At 43.6% G+C, this 22,840-nt stretch overlaps 2 protein-coding genes across 3 annotated transcripts in view; one reads left to right on the top strand and one right to left on the bottom strand.

The window, feature by feature from the left end:
- The window catches only part of LOC103367750 (transmembrane protein 163-like), a 26,311-nt gene extending 24,357 nt beyond the window's left edge, over positions 1-1,954 (bottom strand). Inside the window, exon 1 of the mRNA XM_008295877.1 lies at positions 1,762-1,954. Coding sequence (XP_008294099.1) covers positions 1,762-1,954 — 193 coding nt within the window. The remainder of the gene's footprint in view (positions 1-1,761) is intronic.
- Positions 1,955-8,393: 6,439 nt separating this feature from the next.
- On the top strand, positions 8,394-17,147 carry ccnt2b (cyclin T2b). Of its 2 annotated transcripts, XM_008295876.1 has the most exons (9): positions 8,407-8,622; positions 9,183-9,264; positions 9,362-9,490; positions 11,064-11,124; positions 11,358-11,420; positions 11,661-11,706; positions 13,891-14,054; positions 14,872-14,942; positions 15,055-17,147. In XM_008295876.1, the coding sequence occupies exons 1-9, from the start codon at positions 8,465-8,467 to the stop codon at positions 16,111-16,113; spliced, it is 1,833 nt and encodes a 610-aa protein (XP_008294098.1). In that variant the 5' UTR covers positions 8,407-8,464; the 3' UTR covers positions 16,114-17,147. The 2 variants fall into 2 exon arrangements, 1 of the variants encoding a protein (XP_008294098.1); XR_520740.1 differs by lacking the exons at positions 14,872-14,942; positions 15,055-17,147 and having other exon boundaries at positions 8,394-8,622; positions 11,661-12,030; positions 13,891-13,978.
- The last annotated feature ends 5,693 nt before the right edge of the window (positions 17,148-22,840 follow it).

The following is a 22,840-nucleotide window of genomic DNA, read 5'->3' as shown; positions in this document are numbered from 1 at the left end:
TGTTTGGTCTGTAAAATGTCAGAAAATGATGAGAAGTGTCGATCAGTGTTTCCCAAAGCTTCAGATATTCAAATTGACATCACAGCAGAGAAAAAAAACCAGAGAATATTAATTTTAAGAAGACAGAATCTGGTAAATTTGTCTTTTTTAAAGCCAGTTATCAAAATAGTTGCCGATTAATTTGATAGTTAACAACTGATCTTTGCAGCTTTAAAGAAACAGATGACTGTCTGTACTAAATCACAGTGATGATGCTTGTTTGTGTCTGACAACCTTCATAAATGAACAGCTTTGACCACTTGAGGGAAACTAGCTGTACACACTGACATGTGTTCATCTTTTGATCTTGTAAACATGTTGGCAAACACATCTAGTGGATGCGGAGCTCCACAGCATTCAGTCACAGAGTTTCTGGTGACTCCATCCTCACTCCAGCTCTGTTTATGTTCTCCTCCAAACCCAGAAGGAGACATCTGACCCTCCAGCTGCTGAAGGCTTCATGTTGCTCACCAGCTAGTTGCTAACAGGTGCTGAGCAGGTAGGACACACTACATCCATCCTCCCTTCACCGTCTAGAGGGAACAAACTGCTGGTGCCAGAGTGCAAATCTAAACGCTTGAAGGTGTTTTCTGCTCCAGCCTCCATCGAGCCGTACAACAAAACAATATGCTATATATACACAAGCCCCCGGCAGTCTGTAAAGTTTCCTTTCTGCAGAGTTTAATGTTTCCTCTCTGTTTGTATGATGTTTTTAATGCCTGTATGTAAAGCAGCAGACTTCTGCACTGTGTCCAACACAAGCTTCCCCTCAGGGAGGATGAAGTTCAGCTATTCTGCAAAACAAAGTTCTACGCTGGAGTCCAGTCGTGTTTGAGGAAATGCATATATTTGTATAAATAAACTTGTCTCGATGGTTTCTCTTTGTCTGCTGCACTGTTGTCGTTCACTCTCATGTCCAATAAACTCACAAGAATAATTATTGTTATTAAAGTTTGCAGTCAGACTGATGTCGTCCATCCATCTGCATTCGTGAGTTTGATGTTTTCCACATTTACTAGAAGCACTGATCCAGTTATATGACTACAATCCATCCCACAAAGCATTCTGCAGCGCTTTAATGTGATTCTATGTTTTTTCACTTTGTCACAGTAAATTAGAAGACATTTGAAATATACATAATATTCATTTAAATGAACAGCTTCTCTGCTTTTGTTTGGATCAGTTTGATTTGTAGTGATGTTGTAGAGGTGGACTGTTTTAGCATCATCATAATAATAACAACAATAGGCATCCATTTCTCTACAGTAGACAGTCACCTCACCAACTGTTCATATGCTCACTGCTCATGTGTTTTAGGATATTCCCCACATTTAGCTCATGTATTCATATTTTAAACTAAAGTCTGGCTGTTTTAATGCACAGAAAAACATACAAACACATCTTTTCTGTGCCATAGTTAAAGATGTACCAGCTGTTCTAATGGCTGCCTCGCGCTTCTCCAAACGGACTCATTGTTTTATTTCCAGAATCTGTACAACACATGCAGCACAGAGCTTCAGGTGATGTGTCCACGAGAATGCAGGTTTGCATTTGTGCTCAGTTTGGAACAAGTGGAGGCAAACCACAGGAAGCAGAAGGCAACATGTTAAGCACAGCTGGCTGAAGTGTAGACAGTCAAACATCTACTCTCCGTGGCATTACGCACAGCGTGCGTCCTGGCCGCAGGCACCCGAAACTTTGAGCATATTTGTCGCTGCCTACCTCGGTCCTCTATGCTGTCTGTTATCTTCATCTCCTGGTCCATCTTGAGCCCCTCCGGCTGACTTTCTGCGCTGGGCTCCTGCTGCTCCTGCTGGGGGTCCGCCTGCTCGCACTGGCCGTTCACCACCGCGGGGTCCACAACTACAGCCGGCTCCGGGACGGCGGTGGAGTCTGGCGACGTGGAGTCCGTCATGTTGTCGGCGGCGGGATGCGGTTCCAGTGAGGCACTCCAAAAATGTCACACCTGGGTGAGGAGCGCAGCTCTCCGACAGACCGAGAGCCAGAGACGGAGAGGGAGGAGGAGGAGGAGGAGACGGGAGACTCCTTGCAGGGCTGCGAGTCCAGTTGCGCCAAATCGCAAACTGTGAGGCGGAATAACACCGGAAAGTAGGAGACGTGGGCTTCAAAACAAACGCCCCTGAAAAATAAAGCAGATAAATGTTGAGACGCTTCAGTAGACAATGAGCCTGTTCTGTCATTTAACCTGATGATCATTTGGAGTTTGCAGCATCTCTCTGGTTCCACCAACAAACAAAAACAATGATTTACATTTAAGATAAAAGACACACCCTGTTCACCCAGCACAGATAAAGCTACAGATTTGGTAAAGAGTCCATATAAACGAAATGAAGCCCTTTAATGTTATCCATCTATTATATTAAATTATTATATTTTATATTCATATTTGTATCTTAAATTTTATTCTTTATATTATCATTATTATTGTTGCACCAACCCACCAGAACAAACACCTCATACAGTGTAAACTATACCTTGAAATAAACCTGTTTCTGACTCTCATATGAACATTCACACAGCGAGACAAAGGAATTCTAACAAAATATTGAATTGAAATGACAGACAGGAGATTCTAAAGGTGTTCCTAGTCATCTATATGAAACAGAGCATTTACTTGAGTGTATTCAGAGCAGTCATCCATCCATGCAGCTCCTGTCCTCGCCTCATCCTGAGGGAGGTCACAGAGGTGGATGGAGTCTGTCCACAGGGTGAAAGGCTGGCAGCAGCTCTCCAGTCCATCATGCAGGCACAGGGAGGACACGGTAACTCCACACAGAGGAACGATCCAGACGATTCAAACCCAGGACCTTGTGTCTGTCTGTGAGGTGACACCACAGCGCTGCCCCTCAGTGCAGTCAGTGACATGTAAATGTTCTGCTTTCTTAAAAATAACAAACACCTTATTTTAAATGTCACCAACATGAAACTAAAACTCATGTACAGCAGCACATCTTTGTGTTGTCCAGCTTTTGGAAACAAGGGCCAGAGTGTTAGGATTCAGCAGGATAGGGATCCAGAAAAAGCAACAGAGGGATAGGTGGTGAGAAAAGAGGGATTTATTCAGGCTGCAGGGAAACAGGGGACACCGGGAGGCCGAGTGAGGGAGGGAAGAAAATCCAGGTGAGGTTCCAAGAGGGACAGGGAGGCAGAAGCTGGGCCGGGGAATGCGTCGGTCTGTCTGGGGAGGTTCTGGTATCAAACGCAGACAAAGGCAGAAGTCAGACAAAGCGAGTTTCTCAAAGCACAAATCATCTGGCCTGTGTCCACTCGAGGGAGGATAATCCACTGGTGCTGGAGCCCAGGTGGAGGCAGGCTTCATCCAGCGCTGATTCATGATGAGCCTCAGGTGTGGAGAAGAGCGAGCGAGACCTCTCCCATCTGAAAACCCCGCCTAGCCTGAAAAACACTTGGAGCCACCAAAACAACAAGAACATACACTAAAAGCCAACATCTTAACACTGTAAACACCTAAAGGGATTTAAAAGTCACTTTAATTAGAGGTCAAAATGCTCAGAGAGAAGCTCTCTCCATCTGCTTTACCTTCAAATGTTCTGTGGCTTCATGACTGACTGCTGCATTCAGAAAAGCACACTTTTAAATCAATAACTGCTTCCGATGGTGTCACTCAATATTCTTTTTATTTGGAATTACACAGACACAACGATTATGTTTTATTCACTAATTTCCCTTAAATAATGGCCACAAAGACAAGCACACAATCACCCTGAATACATTTGACCTCCTATATTATTTAGAACCTACTTGACCACAGAACCATTTATCCCAGTGGCCTACATTTATCTCGGCTGCTTACAGACTGTGCCGTACTTCTGTAGAGTATATATAGTATTATATGGCACCTTATTATACACAGAGGGTGTTCAAAGTATTTTAAGCTGAGTTTACCTGTTCATTCCTGAGAACAACGTGTTAAATTTCCAGCTGAAGGGCAGATTATAAAACAAGATTAATGGGTTACTCAGGTATGGTGAGGTTGCAGTGTTTTTTAACCTGACAGATCACCATGGTAACTGATGCTGCACAGCGAACCTGCTCCAGAAAAGGTTCTGGTCAGAGTTTAGGGTTGGAGAAATTACATCTGCCAACTTGTTGGGCTGTTGTTTAGTAATCCCACCAAATAAAGCCACGTAGGTAGTGCAGGCAAACTATATGTGTTGGATTCCCACAGGAACCTACCAACCTACAATTTCATTTTGTAGCTGCTTTTATTCAAAGTGATGTACATCTGAGAGCAGATAAACACAAGTAACCAGTTATACAGAAAACTCATACCTACACACCCCTCAGTTATTGACAGAAAAACCCACAACGGCCACAGAAATAACTTGAATCTGACAAAAGTAACAATAAACAAAAATTCTATGGAAATTAAGCAAAGAAAATCAGACGTTGCTTTTGAACCGTGGTTCAACAGAATTATTTAAAAAAATAAACTCATGAAACAGGCCTGTACAAAAAGGATGATACCCCTAGAAAAGACTGAAAATAATGTGACCATGGGGACATGTTCAATCAAGGTGTGTCCTCTAATTAGCATTTTTAGCAAAAGCAGCTAACCACTTTATTTTGAAAGCGCTTAGCTGTTAGCTGCTTTTGCTAACTGAAGCGCTTTCAAAAAGAAGCCGTTAGCTGCTTGCTAACTGCTACTAGTTAGCAAAAGCAGCTAACAGCTAAGCGCTTTCACAATGAAGCGGTTAGCTGCTTTTGCTAACTTGAAAGTGGCTATCTGTTAGCAATATCAGCTAATAGCATGCAAAATAAAGCGGTTAGCTGCTTTTGCTAACTGCTACTCGTTAGCAAAAGCTAGCACTGGTTCTATTCAACAGGCTGTAAAAGAAATCTAGCTGCTGTTTATTTTGAAGGTTCTGGGTGGAACCAGTGGCCCACATGCTGACTAACCTGACACAGATGCGGCTCACAGTCTGGACGAACAAAAAAAAAACAAAAAAACATGACAAATGATTCGCGACAGGCTCCGATTAGCGGCTCCGCTAAAACCTCCGCAGCTGGACTCTAATTACGGAGGTCACGACACCTGCGCTCGCGCGAGGAGAAACGTCAGCAGCCGGAACCGGACCGGTGCACACCTGTAACCGGCACAGAACAAAAAAACAGTCACAAGAAGTGTGTTTTCCTCCGGGAGTCGGTCCGTTTTACAGTTTATCACTTCACTCAACTTAACAGTATTTTCCTTTTATTATGGTGAAAAATCAACAATTCAAATGTATTGTTCTCGGTTGGAGTAATTGTGACGCTACACTGGAGAAAGTAACGGGATTTCTGTAACGGGTTGCTAAGATACAGAGCCACTTGACAGGCAGGTCTGCATTAAAATTCAGTTTTATTCATATTCACAGCATCAAGTCATCTCAGGACACTTTACATATAAGAGCAGACGTCCCGGTTTTATATGATGGAGAGAAACTCACCAGGTTTCCTGCAAACACATCCACTGATCAATACTGTCAGCATGAGCAGGGATGAGGTTTAGGATGTGACATCACATAAATAAGACAAGCAGCTGTACACAACACAGCCTCATTTAACTTTTAGCGTCCTTTATTTGTCCAAATCTGATTTCCTGCTCAAGATCAAAACTAGGATTTAATAAATATCTTGATCAGCAGTGCAGGTGATTTGTTTCATGCATCAAAATACAGTCAATGAGGAGCAGGCACAAGGAAAAGGTATTTAAAAAGCAGAGTAATTGAGCTATTCAGTGGAGGACAAAGCTCCACTCCACATGGGTGTTGTTTTGTCAGAGTGTAAACTGGCCGACATGCTGCAGAGCTCCAGTCCTGCTCCTGGTCTCTGCCTCCCTTCAGTGGAGGACACAGAGAAGTGCAGGAGATGTTCTACCCATGAAGCTTCCTCAAATCGTATTTCACTTCAGTGTATCACATTGTTTAAATTCAGGTCGAGTTTTTTGTCTATTAATTTTATATTCATGTTCCCTTAAAGTATAAACACCGTCGCCCATAGAGTTGGAATAAATTGTGTTTATTTCTATTTAAACACATCACTGTTGACCAGGTGATTACATGCTGAGTCCCAGCTACCAGGTGAAACTAATCCTGCCCCATTGAAACCACCAACCAGCTGGTGGACAGTATCCCACCATGTCTTAACACATTGATCCATGTCAGAGGTGGCCTTAGTTAATATTAGTGACATTTGAAATAGTAATATTAGACAATCTTATGCATGAAATCCCCTCGAATATGTGTTTCCTGTTAAAGGAACCAAAGTTGAAGGATTGAAACAAAACCCTTAATACCTTCATTTAGTTTAAGCCTGAAAGTTTGCAAAAGTTAACTGTGGTTTAATTTTCACTGTGATATGTATTGTGTGTGTGTTGTGATATCGATAAAGTTTTGAGAAGATATACACTGTATCTAACAAGAATAAATCACAGTTATTCCATGAAAAGAGGTGAAAAAAATATCTTATTCCAACTTTATGAGCAAGAGTGTAGAAACTTTGTTGTAAAAAATAAAATAAAATAAAAAAACGAAGAAGCAATATTTGCCAAATGTTGGGGTTAAGCCAGTCCTTCTCTCTGGAGGGCCGAGTTCTGAGAATGTGAGTCCAGTCTGGATTTAACTGGAGTCATGTGGTGGTGTTAATGTTTCCAGGTATTAAATGAAACTGTCAGTGTTGTTCCTCTGGTGAAGCAAAGCCAAAACTACAATAAAACAATGGTATTAATATGCTTTAAAAATAGGAATTTCAATTATTCAAAAAAATATGCTGTGTTTTTTCATATTAATATCATTTTTGTTATGTTAGAACTATATTTAGTATTTTTTTTTATCTTCACAGTAATAATGCAAAAGTGGCTCAGTGTACATTTGTGCCCCCTAGTGGTTAATCCAGGTGTTTTATTGAGCTTAAATTTGTGTACAAATGTCATAAACACAAGTAAAAAAGATAATAAGATACTGTGCTAGAGGTGTTAGTCATTCATTTAAACTGTTTTTGTGTTTATTTGCTTTTTACATTTGTGCTAAAAGTGATCAAATAATCAAAAGGCTGGAAGGAAAACAATCATTGCAGTAATAAGAACAGCAGAGGCCAAGAAGAAACCCAGGATCACCTCCAGGAACTTCCCCATTCTGGCATTAACATGTCAATTCAGACACTAAACAAAGGATCCAGGAGAACTTCACGTATGCAAGGCAGACACACAAAAGCTCACCTGGACAAAGAACAAAAGCTGCTGGTCATGAGTTCTGGGTTTGGATGAGATGAAGACGGAGCCGCTTGGTCACAGGGATAACACAAAGGAGGAGCGTTCAACCCCAACGGCTCCATCGTCAACGTTAAACGATGGGTGGGACCGCTATGCTGTGGGGTGTGGAGCTGGAAGCCTGATCAACAGCATCATGAGAGAAGAGGATGATGTAAGGACTGTGGGGGAAGATGTTTGTAGGAAAGTCCCTTAGATCTGCCAACAAAACAATAATCTGAGACAAACAGCCAAGATGGTGAAGACATGGAGAAGACCTGAATCCCATAAAGAATCTGTGGAGGAGCTGAAGGCCAGAGAAGAAGAGTCCTCACACAGAGGAGTGGACCAAAGTCCCAGGCAGACATGAAGAAAGACTGTTCGCAAATATGATTGATGAGTGTGGTGGCAAATAAAGGCTTTGGCACTGATTCCTGAGAAAAAGTAGTACTAACACTGGACATGGCATCTTCAGTAAAACATCTACAATATATGGTCTGAGTGTCTTCTGTGACTTGTTTATGTCATTTTAAAGCAGAGGAAACATACAGGTAACATAGAAAATAAATAACTGACATGTGTATGAATACTTTGGGCCTTAACTGTAATGCTCTTAGTTCCTACATGGAGAGAGAGACCATCACTTAACAAGGATGGAGGTCTGAGGCCTCACCTCTCATCATCTCCCCCCAGGAACATGAATCACATTTACACCTGGTCACAAAAGACCCTAACGGACCCCATTGTTGGCAGGGCGGTGCCCCAGTGACTCTCATAATGAATGGGGGGCAGCACCACCCCCCAGCTGAGACTGAAACCCAAGTGTTAATGGCTCCTCACTTAGGGGCCATTGTGTTGAGGTGTGCTGAAGAATTTAAGACTGTGGACCTTCCTGCTGCTCAGTCAGACCTGCTGAAGCTTCTCAGCTGACAGGTGGACCCTCTTCTGGAAACCATGCCCTGCATGAATGCCAATCGACCCACCAGGCCGGCGAGGAGAACTGCCGGTTGTCCTTCCCAGCATCGGCCGCTGAAGGCGCCGCTCCGAAATCGGGCGACCGGTTTTCGCTCGAGCTCGTCGTTTCGTCCTTCCGGTGCCCCCGCCGCCCCGCTCCCTCCCGGTGCTAACACCGTCGGGCTTGGCTGTGGGAGCGTAATGGCGGTGCACCGGGGACCCTCTACGAAATGGCTCTTCACCCGGGAGCAGCTGGAAAACACCCCGTCCCGGCGCTGCGGAATCGAGGCCGACCGGGAGCTCTCCTACCGGCAGCAGGCCGCCAACTTGATCCAAGACATAGGCCAGAGACTCAACGTGTATCCTTCTGAAAAGAGCAGACAAGCCGGCCGACTGACGGGCTAGCCCGAGTTAGCATTAGCATACAGGGAGCCGGGATGACGGGGCTTGGTTTATTTAGCATTTTAACTCTATAAACACATTTAAAATCTTTCTTTATAACACTCGGAGTCTTCTCTGAGTGAGACCGGCTCTTTACCTCCGCTAACACTCCGTTTATCCGCCGCCGGACGTGCTGCGGCCTACCTGCTAGCTTAGCCATTGTTTTGTCTCTTTAGACTGCACGTTCTATTGTTAGCTTAATGTCTAATGACAGCAGGAGTAAACGAGCACCGGCACAGGTTGTTTGAGGATCTTAAATCCAACACTGGGCTTAAAAATAGACCTCTACGCCGGTTGATAAGTTGGAGCTCATGTCCGGATGCTGGCGACCGGTTTTAACGTGGTTTTGACTAACGGGCTCACGTTTTGCTAGCTTTGTTAGCTCAGTGGTATCCGTCCAGGTTTCTCATCTAATGCAGCTTTTTTTTTTATTCTGCTCTGTGCCATCCGTGTGTCGTCCTTAACTCTCCCCCCACAGGTCTCAACTAATAATCAACACTGCTATAGTATATATGCACAGGTTTTATATGATCCACTCGTTCACCAAATTCCATAGAAACGTAAGTATCACTGCAATTTTGGTTGATGCCATAATTACTGCTGGTAGAGACTGTAAAAACTGACTGACTCTCTTCTTTTTTTCCTCTTCCTGTCTAGATCATTTCTCAGACCACGTTGTTCCTGGCAGCTAAAGTTGAGGAGCAGCCCAGGAAGCTGGAGCATGTCATTAAAATAGCCCATGCCTGCATTAACCCACAAGAGCCTGCCCTAGACACTAAAAGCAACGTAAGTAAACTGTGACTAAGGGATCGATGTTGTGTTTGCATGAATCACTCTTGCATGGATCGTGTGCTTCGTCACGCTCTGTCTCGTGGCTTCACCGTTTGGCTCAGATCTTGCTTTAGAGACGTCAGATGGTTCGTGCTGATACTGAGATCAGTTTTCTGGAGACTGGGATCATTGTGGTGTTCAGTTTCTAGTCATTTTTCTGTTAGTGAGTTGTTTATAACCACTTATACTGCCTAACATGTTCTGTGAGGCCTTGGAGAGAAGATTTCAACCACAGTAGAGCTGCAGGGATGTTTTTTTTAATCATAAATGCCAGCTTCTCTGCTTTTCCTTCACCTACATCTCAGTAAATCTGCTAGTACTGATTGTTTGGCTTTGGAAAACCCTGGTGGACGTCGTTCCAAAAGAGTGGCAGCATTATGTTAAACGTGTAGCACGAGTGATGCTTAAACACTCGCATCGATCTGCTCAGTCCACAACAACTTCAACTGATATCAAAACCTGACAGCTTATCTTCACCAAGCACACAGTCTGGTGTTTGTCGCAGTCATGTAGGCGCAGCACAGAGACATTGACGGTGGATGGAGGAGAGTGAAACCTGACCATGACACGAGGTGGTGGACGTTCTGAAACACCTTCTATGGGATTGGTCTTTAGATTACAGCTTTTTTGTTTCGGTAGTCTGCTACAGTTAACATATAATATTCAACTAAAAGATAAAAGACTATTTTCAGAAACTAATAACTCTGTTAACATTCTTTTTTTTGGTGGTTTTTCAACACAGCTTGTGTCCTCAAGCATATTAAAACCCTTTTTTACTGACAGTTTGATTTGAATCACAAGAGTTCAACAAAGGGATGCAGCAGGATGAGTTCAGAGGTTTAAGACTGTTGGTAGCTTCTGTTAATTTTCTTATTTGTCATGAGGTGTGTTTTAAAACAAATCCACTTGCACTTAAGTACAAAAAGGTTTCTTTTGAAACAGATTTTGCATTTAGGGTTAGTTCAAACATGACAGATGTTGGACAGCAGTTGTTGGCATAACTAAAATGTTTAAACCAAAGCAGTTTTAAAAAAGAAAATGAATTTCTGGCCATTGAAGCAAATGCTTTTCTCCTCTTGTGTCACAACATCACTTGTTTTTTGAATCATTTGTTAGTTCAGGTTAGCAACAGTAAAGTTTAAATCTGGTCACTGCTAAAGTTTCCTAAAACCAGAGGCTTCAAAAGTATGGAAGTTGTTCAAATTATCGCATTAAAAGTGGTGGTTAGTACGCTATGCAGAGCACCAATACACCTAAACAGAAAAACAACAAGGTATTCTAGACGTCTGTGCTTCTGTCCTGCTCTCTGATCACAGCTACTTTAATACATCAACAGTTACAATAAGGACAAAAGTAGTTGTTGTTGTTGCTGCACCATGTTTGTGTGACATCCAACGTATACATGCTGCACTTTGTTTAGAAGTTGGTCAGAAACGTGGATTTGTTTTGGATTTTAAATAACAAGCCCTCTTTTTAAAATTTTAATCATGTCTGATGTTTTAATTCTTCAACGCTTGATGTTTTCCAGGCATTCCAGCAGCAGGCACAAGAGCTGGTAGCACTGGAAACAATAGTGCTGCAGACGCTGGGTGAGTTCTGCTCTCCGTCTCTCAGCACCTTCACCTGCACAGGTTTCTACTGTAAGACGTTTCAGCAGCATTCCTCCCATAGAAGGAATCTGTGCAAACAACACGGTTGCATAAGTAGTTGACACTGGCTGTTTGGATATTTAACATGTCTTCCTCTAGTTTCTTTTTTAAACAAATTGTTGTGCTTCTGTTCTCACTGTTCTGATCGTCTCCGTTCACCGTCTCGATTGCAGGTTTTGAAATAACAGTTGATCATCCTCACACAGATGTTGTGAGATGTTCCCAGCTAGTGCGAGGTATTATCTTCTTTCTCAGCTTTTCACTCTTGAACTTTTTCCACGTCGTATGTATTGGTTTTATTTAAAGCTCAGTTTTGTCCCGTAATGTTAAAGTGACGCCTTTTCTTAGAGCGGCTCTCCTTTTTATTTTCAGCTACTTTGTGCTAATCTAGAACCACATTGATGCTATGTTTTGAAATGCTGTCGCCTCTTATCAACTGAACCCTAAAATGCGTTTTTTTTCTCTTTCTTTTGCAGCAAGCAAGGATTTGGCACAGACTTCCTATTTCATGGCTACCAACAGGTTATTATCCTGTTCCCATTATTGCACTGTAATGGCACACTATAGCTTCCTGTCCTGCAGGGTCCCCCTTCCTGTGTCCAACGCCCTGTGTGCGCCTGGACCCTGGGAACCCCCGGCACGGGGAAGTACCGGCCAGGCTGCTGTGCGGTGTATTGTACAAGGGCTCTGTGTTGGCACATAGGGGTTGAATGCACAATGTGGAGTGTAGTGGTGCTGTTTACCTCTCAAGGTTGTTTGGTACGGAGTGCACATGTCTAAAAAAACTCAAACGGTAGCCTGAATATAGATTGCCACTAAAGATTCTTAAACTTATAGAGTTTCTTGGTAAGTATAGTTCAGTTCCTTTTTTTTAATTTAAAATTTTTATTTTTTTTTGCACATTTTTCACCCCAAAGGCGCTAACAGTGAAACACCAAACTACACTGCAAACTGACGCTTTCTGTTTAGGAGGTTGAAACATCATAGAAATAGAAGGTAGCGGGAAAAATGCGCGTGGATCTTAGGCTCAGACGGGATGTATCAGACTTTCTGTTCAGTGAGCTCCGTATTTTAGTACTTTACTTGTTTTAAAGTGTTCAGTCAATCCCAGCAGATCAGGGGTCTTTACAGTCATTTTTCCTGCATAAAACAAGTTTAGATTTGAGTTTGGAGTCTTTAAATCACTTTAGAATCACCCCTAGTTACTATAATAATAAAATAGAAGTACATTTCATTGATTTTTTGACTTAAAATACGAGTCAGGGCCTGTATTTATCAACCGGTAGTTTAAAAAATTGTCAGTGATAAAAAAATATGGTTCTACTTTTTGATCTTTTTTTAAAACAATATTTTAACAGTACTCTTATTAGTTCTTTTTTTTTCTTTTAAGAAAGAAAACAGCACCTGCTCTGAATGAAAGGACTGACTCAGAAAATCTATTATAGATAAATTAGAAACAGATGATGAGTTAAAAAGTACGTGATTATGTTTATGTAGCAAAGAGAAATCGATTCATTTAAGTTCTCCGTTCCTGAAAGCAGAACCGATAATGCCGGAGGGTATTGATCGTCCGTTCTTAATTTAGCCCAGGGCCCGTTTAACGCCAGGTTTTTTATCAGGTTTCTGGAGAATTTAGACCTCGTTTTGAAATCAAGGCACCTAAAAAGTCCTGCATTCAAAATAAAGCTCTTTAAACCAGGAGTGCTGAAGGCACGGATCACAGAGACACATGCAGATGGCGGTTAACCAGACGTCCATCCACTGATTTCAGTCGCTGCATCAATGAAACCGAAGCCGTTGAATCACACCGTTTATGGGGAAAAAAATGAATAATGTTTGCGACAGACTTTGCGTGGGATGCAAAAGAGCGCACACTCACCACAGAAGCAGTTCTTCCACACTTAGAGCCTGAGACGGAGTAAAAAGCAGCTCTGCAACCACAGAAAGAGTCATCAGCCAGACTTAAGTACTGATGGCGTGACTCTGATGTTTGGTCGTTCTCGTTGCTGTAAGGGCAAAATATAAAAGACATGTGACACTAGTGTCAGTAATGCAGATGAGTCCGGGCCCTGGTTGTTTTCTGGTGTTTTAGTGTGAACACCTGAGAGCCGGTTTGCAGTGCAGTTTGGGATTCAGGGAGCAGGGGAAATTAACCTTTTAAAACCTAAAGCCTAATCGATCGTCTTGGCTCCCAACAACAGTGTTTCTCAGTCCCTGAGCTGCCGCCTGATGTTAATGCGACACTTAGCGTGTGCTGTTGTTTTCTGCTCATACATGTCGTGTGTAAATAGATTTTAACAGTTAGTGTAAAATTTAGATTCTGTCTCATGAAGAGACTGAGAAACACTGTTTTTGTGTTTGATAATTTCCCCCTTTCACATTAAAATCAAAACTCTAATGTGGCCTCTTAGGTTCAGTTCCTCTATATTACATATGAAACTGTGTGTATGTCTCATTCAGACATTTAGGAACATGCCTAACAAACATAGGTTTTCTTAGATGTTCCTGTCGGTGAGGTAAGGCTGTGTGACTGTGGACATAATATTTGAATTGTCAATGTTGCTTCCAGTTGCTGCCGTTAAGTTAACTGCTGCTTTGGTTAAACTGTGTAAACGGTGTATTTAGTGTGTATGTGTGTGTGTGAGTGTAAAAGCCCTTCAGCTCACGGTGGGATCTTTTTCTTGTGTTTCTCGTCTTCTCCTGCAGTTTGCACCTCACCACCTTCTGCCTGCAGTACAGGCCCACAGTCGTTGCGTGCGTCTGCATCCATTTGGCCTGCAAGTGGTCCAACTGGGAGATCCCCGTGTCCACAGATGGCAAACACTGGTGGGAGTACGTGGACCGCACCGTAACGTTACAGCTGCTCGACGGTAAGCGTTTACATCCTCCTCTTTATGCTCGGCTCGGGTTTCACAGATGATTCTAAGTCGCCGTTTTGTGCATTGTGTTCGTGGAGAGCAGCTAAACTGTATTGATAACTGGTTTCACTAAGCAAACAGAAACACAAAGCAGCCGTCCCTGCTCTGCAGAAGTCACGATCGAAGACTGTAAAAATCAAAAACCGTACCTGATTTAAACGTGGCCATCTGTCCTCGTGCCATAATCCATCGCTCCCGGCGCTCAGTAACACTACCGCTAGTTACGGTGACACGTCGAGCACCATCTGTGATAAATCATCTGAACCGTGACAAAATGGTGACCCTTCATCCTCAAACTCATTTCAGGGAAACCGAAGGAGTCACAGAGAGTCAAATCTTGTGTTGATTGTGTTGTTTTGGCCAAAATAGCTTCTGTAATCACTGCACTACATTCATGCTACGTCTCAGGTTGTTAGCGCTGAACGTTCTCCCTCAAACACCTTACAGCAGAACCCTGCCTTGAAAGTCACAGATTAGTTTACGGTGCAGAACCACATGAAAGAATACGACAAGCATGCTTCTGGTGCACTCCTGACCCGGCTCCATTTTGAGATCCATAAAGAAAATCACAAACGTGTGCTGCTGATAGCGCCGAGTCACACTTTCTTCTTTCTCATACATGAAAGTTACTGCTTACAATTCAGTGTAATGCACTGAGCAGCACGTACAGTCCCACAGCTTTTGGACCGTACTACAAGTAGTGCAGAGTGTGTTTCAGTCTTTGTAGCAGAGCAGAATCCACTGACATGGTTTTCTTTATTGTTTTCAGAGCTCACACACGAGTTCCTTCAGATCTTAGAGAAGACGCCCAGCAAGCTGAAGAGGATACGAAACTGGAGGGTAAGTCATAAATACTTGTCGGGCGGCCGTATGAGGGCAGCACAAGATATATAGCATGACTGGTGTTAAGTGTCAGCGTCTCACGTTGAATTGTGTTGTTGTTGTTTTCTAGGCCATTCAAGCAGCTAAGAAGCCAAAGACGGAGGGCCCGACCGTGGACAGTGCCTTCCAGGGGACGTCCTTAGACAGCCTTCCCGGGGTTACGAACTCCTTCTTCCCCTCCACCTCAGCGTCAGACTCTGCAGACATGCCCACCCTGAACTCCATGGCAGCCCCCTACGCCTCCTACCAGCCACTGAACGACCAGTCAAAGACCTGTGGCTACGACCAGTTCTCCCAGCCTCCCCACTCGGACTTCACACTGGTCAAACACAAACACAAAGCTGCTGGCGGGTCTAGTAGTGAACACCAGCAGCTCGGCGTGAACGCCGCAGCTTTTTCGCGGCCACAGAAAGTCTTGACTCTGGAAAAGTACCGAGAGAAACACGCGGCAGAGCTGGCCTTGCAGAACGGCATAAAGGAGGAGCCCAGCACAGACATGTACGTTCCTCCAGTTCTGTCCTCTCACCACCACAAGAAACGCTCTCAGCCACATCAGGCCGGCCAGCCAGGTGACAGCAGGAGAGATAAGCCCAGCTCGAAAAGGCCTCGGCTCCCAGCCTCCTACGCCGAGAACGGCTCTGCCACTAGCGAGGAGCTCAAGATGCGAATCAAAGTTTCATCTGAGCGTCACGGAGGCTCGGAGCAGGGCGGGACTCTGTCTGGAAAAGACAAGCACAAAGAGCACAGTGGTCACCGCCACTCAAAACACACCCACTCGCACTCTTACTCCCTCAGTGGAAACAGCAGAGGGACAATGGACAATGCCTCCTTATCTGTACGAGCTCCCAGCAGCCACGGCAGTGACGGGAGCTCCTCCAGCTCGTCTCGGAAGAGACCTCACTCTGACGCCAGTAACCACAACCACCACCACCACTCGTCCAAGAGCAGCAGGACCTCCAAAGGAGGCCTGAACTCGTCTCACTACTCAGACAGCAGCCAGAGGATGATGGATCACCACGGCCATGACGGTACCAACGGCATGCTGACGTCCAACGGCCAACACACTGACTACAAAGACACTTTCGACATGCTGGACTCTTTACTAAGTGCCCAAGGAATGAACTTGTAACCCTCAGAGTCCCCAGTGTTGTCTAGAATAAGGTATTACCATGTTTAATAGAATTTAAAAAATGGATTTATTTGTCTTAAGTTATCTGAATTCTGCATCACCCTCAGTCGTGTCCACACACTGATTACTGATGATTCTTGTCAAACTGTTACCTGCATAGAGCTGTGTGCTACTAGCTTGCAACACAAAAAAAACAATCCGAGAGGTTTGGAGAACGCGGCTGGAGAAATGGGATTTTAAACGTTCTGTTGACGCGAGCTGACATGATTTTACTGTGCATGTTTTCAGTCACAAAAGGGAAGACATAGCTAGTGTTCGCAGCCGTTGTGACAGTTTACAGACAGTTAATGTTTTTTTTTTTTGTTTTTTTTTTGTATGTTAAAGCATTTTGTTCCACTAAAAAATCTCAGGTCTTGAACTTTTTTGATATAAGAACGAATCTTCCTCTGTTTGGGTTTATTACCTGTATCTGTGGAGATGTATCACCTCGTCCGTTTGCTGACAAAGACGGCAGAGCGTTGGTGTCTGTCTTAGGTAACATGGTCTGCTTATTTTTCAAAAAGTGCATCAATGGTTCCAAACCAATACAAATGCGAGGCCGACTCCATTTGCTGTCTATCGGGACGTCCAATGCCGCGCCTGAACTTATTGTGCAGACTCATAATAGAGCTACAAATGAAGTTTACGTTACATCTGCTGTGAAAGTGCATTTAAGATATAGCGGCTAAAATTGCAAAAAAAAACAAGAAAAAAACAAACAAAAAAAAAGGCCTTGTGATTGTACCTTGTCAATCGCTATTCAGTATGATAAATGTTATTAACTATCAGAAAATACAGATCTCTAAAATAAAAATGGTGTACATAGGACTGTAGTTCACAATGAAAACTGTTGGTTTATTGCATCAGTCCAGACCTTCCTCCATTCAGTGTATCATGAGATCTAAAGCAGACTCTGTATTGATGAGCATATCCTCGAATTGTGTATTGGGAGCCCAAATAAAAGGTGTAAAAGTAAGTTTTACACATTACAGTCATGTTCTGTTCTGCTCAGTTCTTCCTCGAACAGTGTGGTCGCTCTTTTGTTTCTGTCGAGCGGAGGAAGACCTTGGAATGATTCGGAAAAGACAAAAAAAAGCTTTTAAGTGGACCTTTGTGAAGCCCCTCCCACCGTCATGGAGGAGGACACAGAGGGGTCATCGGCTGATTTAAGTCGCTCGTCAAGGCTGTAAAAGCTGAGCCACGTATTCCCTGTCTCCTCAGTCCAACTGCTTTCATCCTTCTTTTTTTTTTGGCACCAACATCCACACGACACGGTTGCTTTGTGTTAAACGCAACTTATTAGAGGCACATCTCTTGCGTGGACTTTCTTCTTGTTGGATTCCTGTCTGGGATGTGAACCCAGGACTTGTGGCAGTCCAACAACAAAGTCTTAAATATCTAACTAAACAATAAAACCACCTTCAGTTGGTGTTAATTATGTTATCTCCCTGTTAAGGCTTGGGTTAGGTGTAGAAGTTGAGGTGTTTGAAGCAGGAAACGTAAGGACTCAGGTGAGAAAGGTCAAGTAGTGATGGTTAGATGTCTCAGTCAGAGCATCTCCAAATAGCAGGTGTTCTGGGGTAAGACAGAGAATGAAATTAGCAACTCTCAAAGGCTGCAATTTAGGATAAACGTAGAACCCCAGACCCTTAAGAAGACCTGAACTACTCAACAAGCAGCAGTGGCAAATGTGTCGACATACATACATCCTCCGACAGCATCAAGGAAAACATGACGTCTGTGGTGTGGTTGAACGGCCACCACAGAGCCAACGCTTTGTGATATTTCGGCTTCTAGATGTGCAACGTCTGCCGTACACCACAAAATGTCAGCACTAGAAATAGCATCTCAGGCAGCTGTATGATGGACGTGTGGCCAAAAAGACAAGTGGAAGTAGTGACGCTTTAGCCCCGTCTGGGTTCCACAAGGTAAGAAAACCACCGTACCGTACCACCTTGCTAAAGACACAACACCGTGACCAAAGATGGGCTTCCAGAACTCCTCCAAACACTGGAGGAAGAAGACAGAAGACACGGCACATGCTTAAGTGAAATTCACTTCTGAGATCTGTAATGCAGGAAAAAAAGCCGAGTTAGAGCTCAAAAATGTCAAACATCAGCCGTTATTCTGATGGACTCTCATGTGGCAATGCAGGCTGGTATCCTTAGGTCCTCAAAAGTGGTCCAAGGAAACTGGTGACCAAGGTCCAGTGGTAGATGTGGGGATTAAATGCTGGCCCATGTTGAGGAGCTACTGCAGCATAAATGGCTGAAAACCTTCATGCTGCTATGACAGAAAGGCGTATGTGAGTGTCAGATCAGCAGTAAAAGAAGGTGGCCCTGGTCTGATGAATCATGTTTTCTTTGGCGTCGTGTGGACAGCCAGGTGTTTATCTGAGAAGGAGACGAGAAGAAAGCGAGCCGGCAGACGCTCTGGGCTTTGTTCTGCTGGGAAACCTTGGTTGCTGCTTCACGTGGGCGTTGCTTCACCGCCTCCCTAAACACGGTTGCAGACCACGTACAGCTCTTCATGGCAGCGGTATTCCCCGGTGGCCGCGGCTTCTTCTTTCAGCCGGATAATGTGCGAAAATAGTCGAGGAAAGGTTTGAAGAAAATGGCAGAGTTCAAGGTGTCGACTTGGCCTCCCAATTCCCCAGATCTCCGATGGAGCGTCTGAGGGATGTGGCTGCAAAAACAAGTCTGATCCAGGGAGGCCCCAAATTGCAACTTCCAGGACTTAAAGGATCAGCTGATACCACGGGACACCTTCAGAGGTCTGTGGAGGAAGACCTGAACAAAAGGAGGCAGGTGGTTTTAAAGTTGTGGCTGTTAGTTGGATGTATACTGTCAATAAAAGAGTCCACCACTGGACATTTTTTTGCTTATTTCTGTTGCTGTCGAAGTGTCCCTGAAAGCACCGATTTTTCCATTTCCACTCTGCCATCTATGCAATGCCCTCTGCCCCGTCAAATCTACAGTTCCCCAACCTTGTCTGACGTTATAAAATCAACACGCCGCTCTTGGGGATGGCCTTGATTCCACTTGTCGAGTTTGAAAAACGCAGCAGAAAAAAAATAAAAATAAAAAAACGTTTAAGCCCCTAATTTTGGCTTCCAAAGCACACATAGCATGCAAAAATGAAAAGAACTGCCAAATCATGCAGATGGTTTAATCCCAGCCTCATAACATTGGATTTATTCACCAATGAATTTAAGCCCTCGCTGCATTTGAAGATAAAACAGTCATTTGTCAAACGCCGCCAAAGAAAATTCTCATCAAAACCCGAGCGCATAAAGGCTGCTTCTTGCTCTCTGTCTGCTTACATGTAGTCGATTGATTAATTGATTGTTAAAGGCGACCAAACAACAACGCTGATTTCATTAAGTGACCACATTTTCGGGCTCCTCTAATGGAGCGCCGGAGCGATTAGTAGTTGGGCTGCCGCGCTGCTGAATTAGTAATGTTAATGGAAGTAATGAGACGTGATTGGAAACGCATGTTGAGCTGCTGCATGTAGTTTTCTTAACGGTCTTAATAATTGCCGCCTCCCTTTTAGTCGCTAAATGATCTCGCGTTCCTTCTTTTGTTTTCGCGGAAGGATCAAGGCGCCGCTTGACGAGAAAACCTGCTGTTTTGTCCCTTCAACAAACCAGAAGGGGTATTTTTTTAAATGTTTTTTTTGTTGAGGTGCAGCTTTGGACTCGGCAGCCCCTCTCGCACACAACACAGCTTCAACAGTTCATTTGTGGGTGGAACATAAATCCAGTTCTTGATAATTAACTAGCACCCTCGGAGCAGACGCAGCGTTTTCACCAAGTATTACCTTCTAATTTTAGCGTGGAAAGACAATGGGGAAATTCAGCGGGAGGACGTCAGTGAAAATTCAACCATCTGGACATTCTCGTGTACTGGTGGGAGGGTGATGATTTATTTTCAGCAACCTTTCGAGCTGAATAAGAGACGCCTACTGCTCGAAAATCCACCGAGAGGAAGAGATATGAGAGCGGCTTTTGTGAGCAACAAATCCCAGAATTAAGAGCCATCTGAAAGGAAAACACCATCCAAGCTCCTAATTACAAGTCAAAGAAGAGGAGCATACTGTTCAGAGCCGCAAAGGTTGCACACAGGAACGCCGTTATCACCATTATGAGCAGCAGATTAGAAGTTAACGGGTGGTCAGGTTGCACTAAAAAAGACAATTTAAGACATTTTCTTCATTTAGTTCTGCTCTTTTCTGATGTTATCCAGCTGTCTGACGAATACTACCAGCCACGGCAACCATTATTTTATACATAGAATAGAAGTTAAGGAGAAAAAATCCCTTTTTTCTGTCATGATGTGTGAGAGGTTCATAGCTGTCGTGTCGCCTCGCGTACACTAGATGGCAGTATTACCTTTGGCCTCCGGTGCCAGCAGGGGCAGCTCAGCAGCACAAACATCCAGGATCATTTTCTCTGTTTTTACAGGAATTAAAAAAAAAAAAAAAAAAAAAGCAAACAAGACGCAGTGTTGAATAACCTTGAAAAAAGGACGCAGGTTTTCATGGCATAAATCCGAGGTGCACACTTTGTGATCCTCCGTCAAAACAATCGCACAAACACACACGTGTCAGCTGCCACAAACTCTGGACTTGATCCATCTCATTAACAGATTCAGATAACTGTCGGACGGCGGGGGCTCGCAGACATTCCAGGAAAAAGTCACGGCACTTGGTAATTTCAGTGGCGGAGCGGATCAAAGGGCCTTTGCAGAGCAGCATGTGCTGCACTTACACCCATATGAGTCTTAATGCAAATGATGCCCAGGAAATTGTGCAGGAAAGTGGCATAATTATAAGCCATTGAAAGTCCATTGTCATTTCTGTCTGAGAGGTCTCTCTTGAAAAATCAGGAGCTGATGGAAACCCCTCTAAGTACCTGAGATAGAGCCGGAGGGGGAAAATGACTGGGCACGGGCTGCCATTATACCATGGTAGCGCAATTATATCCAATGATTGGCAGCAGAATAAATTAGCTTCTGTCTTCATGGTGTGGTTTACTTTTTGTTTCCAACCAGTGCTAAGGTATTTTTCACATACTAACAAAAAAAAAAAAAAAAAGCTGTAGTTCTCTCTTTAGCCAGCTGTTCCCAGTGAAAAACAAGACATTATTTCACAGTTTTACTCTGTAATTATTCCCTTTACTACCCCAGTTTATCTCTCCGCCCGATGCAAATGCATCCTCTCGCGGCCCGAACACCAGAGATTCATGTTTGTGGTGGGAACCGCACAGCACCAGCTGTCCTTTAAAAAGAGACAGCTAAAAAAAAACACACACACAGTTGATGTGAAATGTCTTCCTCCCTTCTCGTCCCCAATCATCAATAATTCACCGGCTTCGACATTTGAACTAATTATGGTGCACCAATGGCCTATTTGAGCAGGGTCCTGTCAGATGAAAGCTGCTAGGTCCTTCCTGTCAGCAGTGGAGGCAGCAGAATGAAGCGACAGCGGTGGAGGCTGAAGCCATTAAAATGAATGGAAGGCTCCTCTAACAATCATACACCTCCGACACACATACACAAACAGAAACTGCTGCCTCACACACACACACACACACAATCGTTTCTGCCTCACACACACACTCACAGATGTACCACACAAATAAAAAAGAACAGAAAAAAAAAACATGAATTGCTACCTCACACACACCCACACTCATATAGACACACACAGACATGCATAAACATGATGCGCTACAGCAGCTCGCACACACACACACACACACACACACACACACACACAGTGACGTGCCCGCCACCTGTGTGGGTTGTTTGGCCTCCTCATCCAGACCTCTCTGGTTTTAATTAGCCTGCTGCTGAAGTGTTTTCCTTTTTATATTCTCTGAAGGGCGATGATAACGGCTACAGCCGAGATGGAGGCTCTCCGCTGGTTTGTTTCATTAGGGAGAGCATAATGACCCTGCAATCACAAAATACCTACCCTAATAATTATTTTCCTCCTAATGGTTCAGTTTATACTCTGCTATGGGGTTTGTCATCAGGGCCTCAACAACGGAAAGTATTAATAACAATGTTAATCAGGTTAATAATAAAAATCGTGCATTTCCGTGTATTAATTTCCCTCAAATTAATTAAAGTGCATAAAAAAAGTGATTGCATAGCCTGATGTCTATTAAAGGGGTAGTTTTCGAAATATAAATACATGCATTTGCTTTTTAGCAGATGAGGTCGATATGGCGCTAAATGGGAAGCTACAGGCAACGCTTTGCTAAAGACTGGAAGCAGCTAGCCTGGACGTCTGAAGTTCAAGAAAAGCCACATTTTCATACCGCCAAAGTAAAATATTTAACATGATGTTAATTGCAAGCCTCATGTGTAACGACAACCGCTAGCTGTTTACCCCTTCAGTGCTCCAGCCACTTTTGTGACAATATTTGAAGTACAAACAAGCCGAAGGAAGAAAAAAACTGAGCGGGAATGCTAACATATTTATCACAAGGCTTCAGGGAAAAAAAAGAAAAGCCGTTACGAAGACACTTTCAAAGACATTTTCTTAAATTTGTCATCTTCTGGATGTAGATTTATTTGTATACATCTGCAGTGTCACGACTGATATTTATCCAAAGAATTACAACCTTGTTTTAAAGCTAACATGGGTTAGCATGCTACCTCAAATTACAGCTGCACAT

This window comes from Stegastes partitus, unplaced genomic scaffold (genome assembly GCF_000690725.1).
Source record: "Stegastes partitus isolate 25-593 unplaced genomic scaffold, Stegastes_partitus-1.0.2 Scaffold1081, whole genome shotgun sequence".
NCBI lineage: Eukaryota > Metazoa > Chordata > Actinopteri > Pomacentridae > Stegastes > Stegastes partitus.
This window is presented reverse-complemented; position numbering and strand designations above follow the sequence as displayed.

Coding starts and splice junctions, on each gene's coding strand:
- ccnt2b (XM_008295876.1), top strand. CDS start 8,465: ATGGCGGTGCACCGGGGACCCTCTACGAAATGGCTCTTCACCCGGGAG. Junction 11,421..11,660: donor ATGTTCCCAGCTAGTGCGAG/GTATTATCTTCT, acceptor TTTCTTTTGCAG/CAAGCAAGGATTTGGCACAG. Junction 11,707..13,890: donor TATTTCATGGCTACCAACAG/GTTATTATCCTG, acceptor CTTCTCCTGCAG/TTTGCACCTCACCACCTTCT.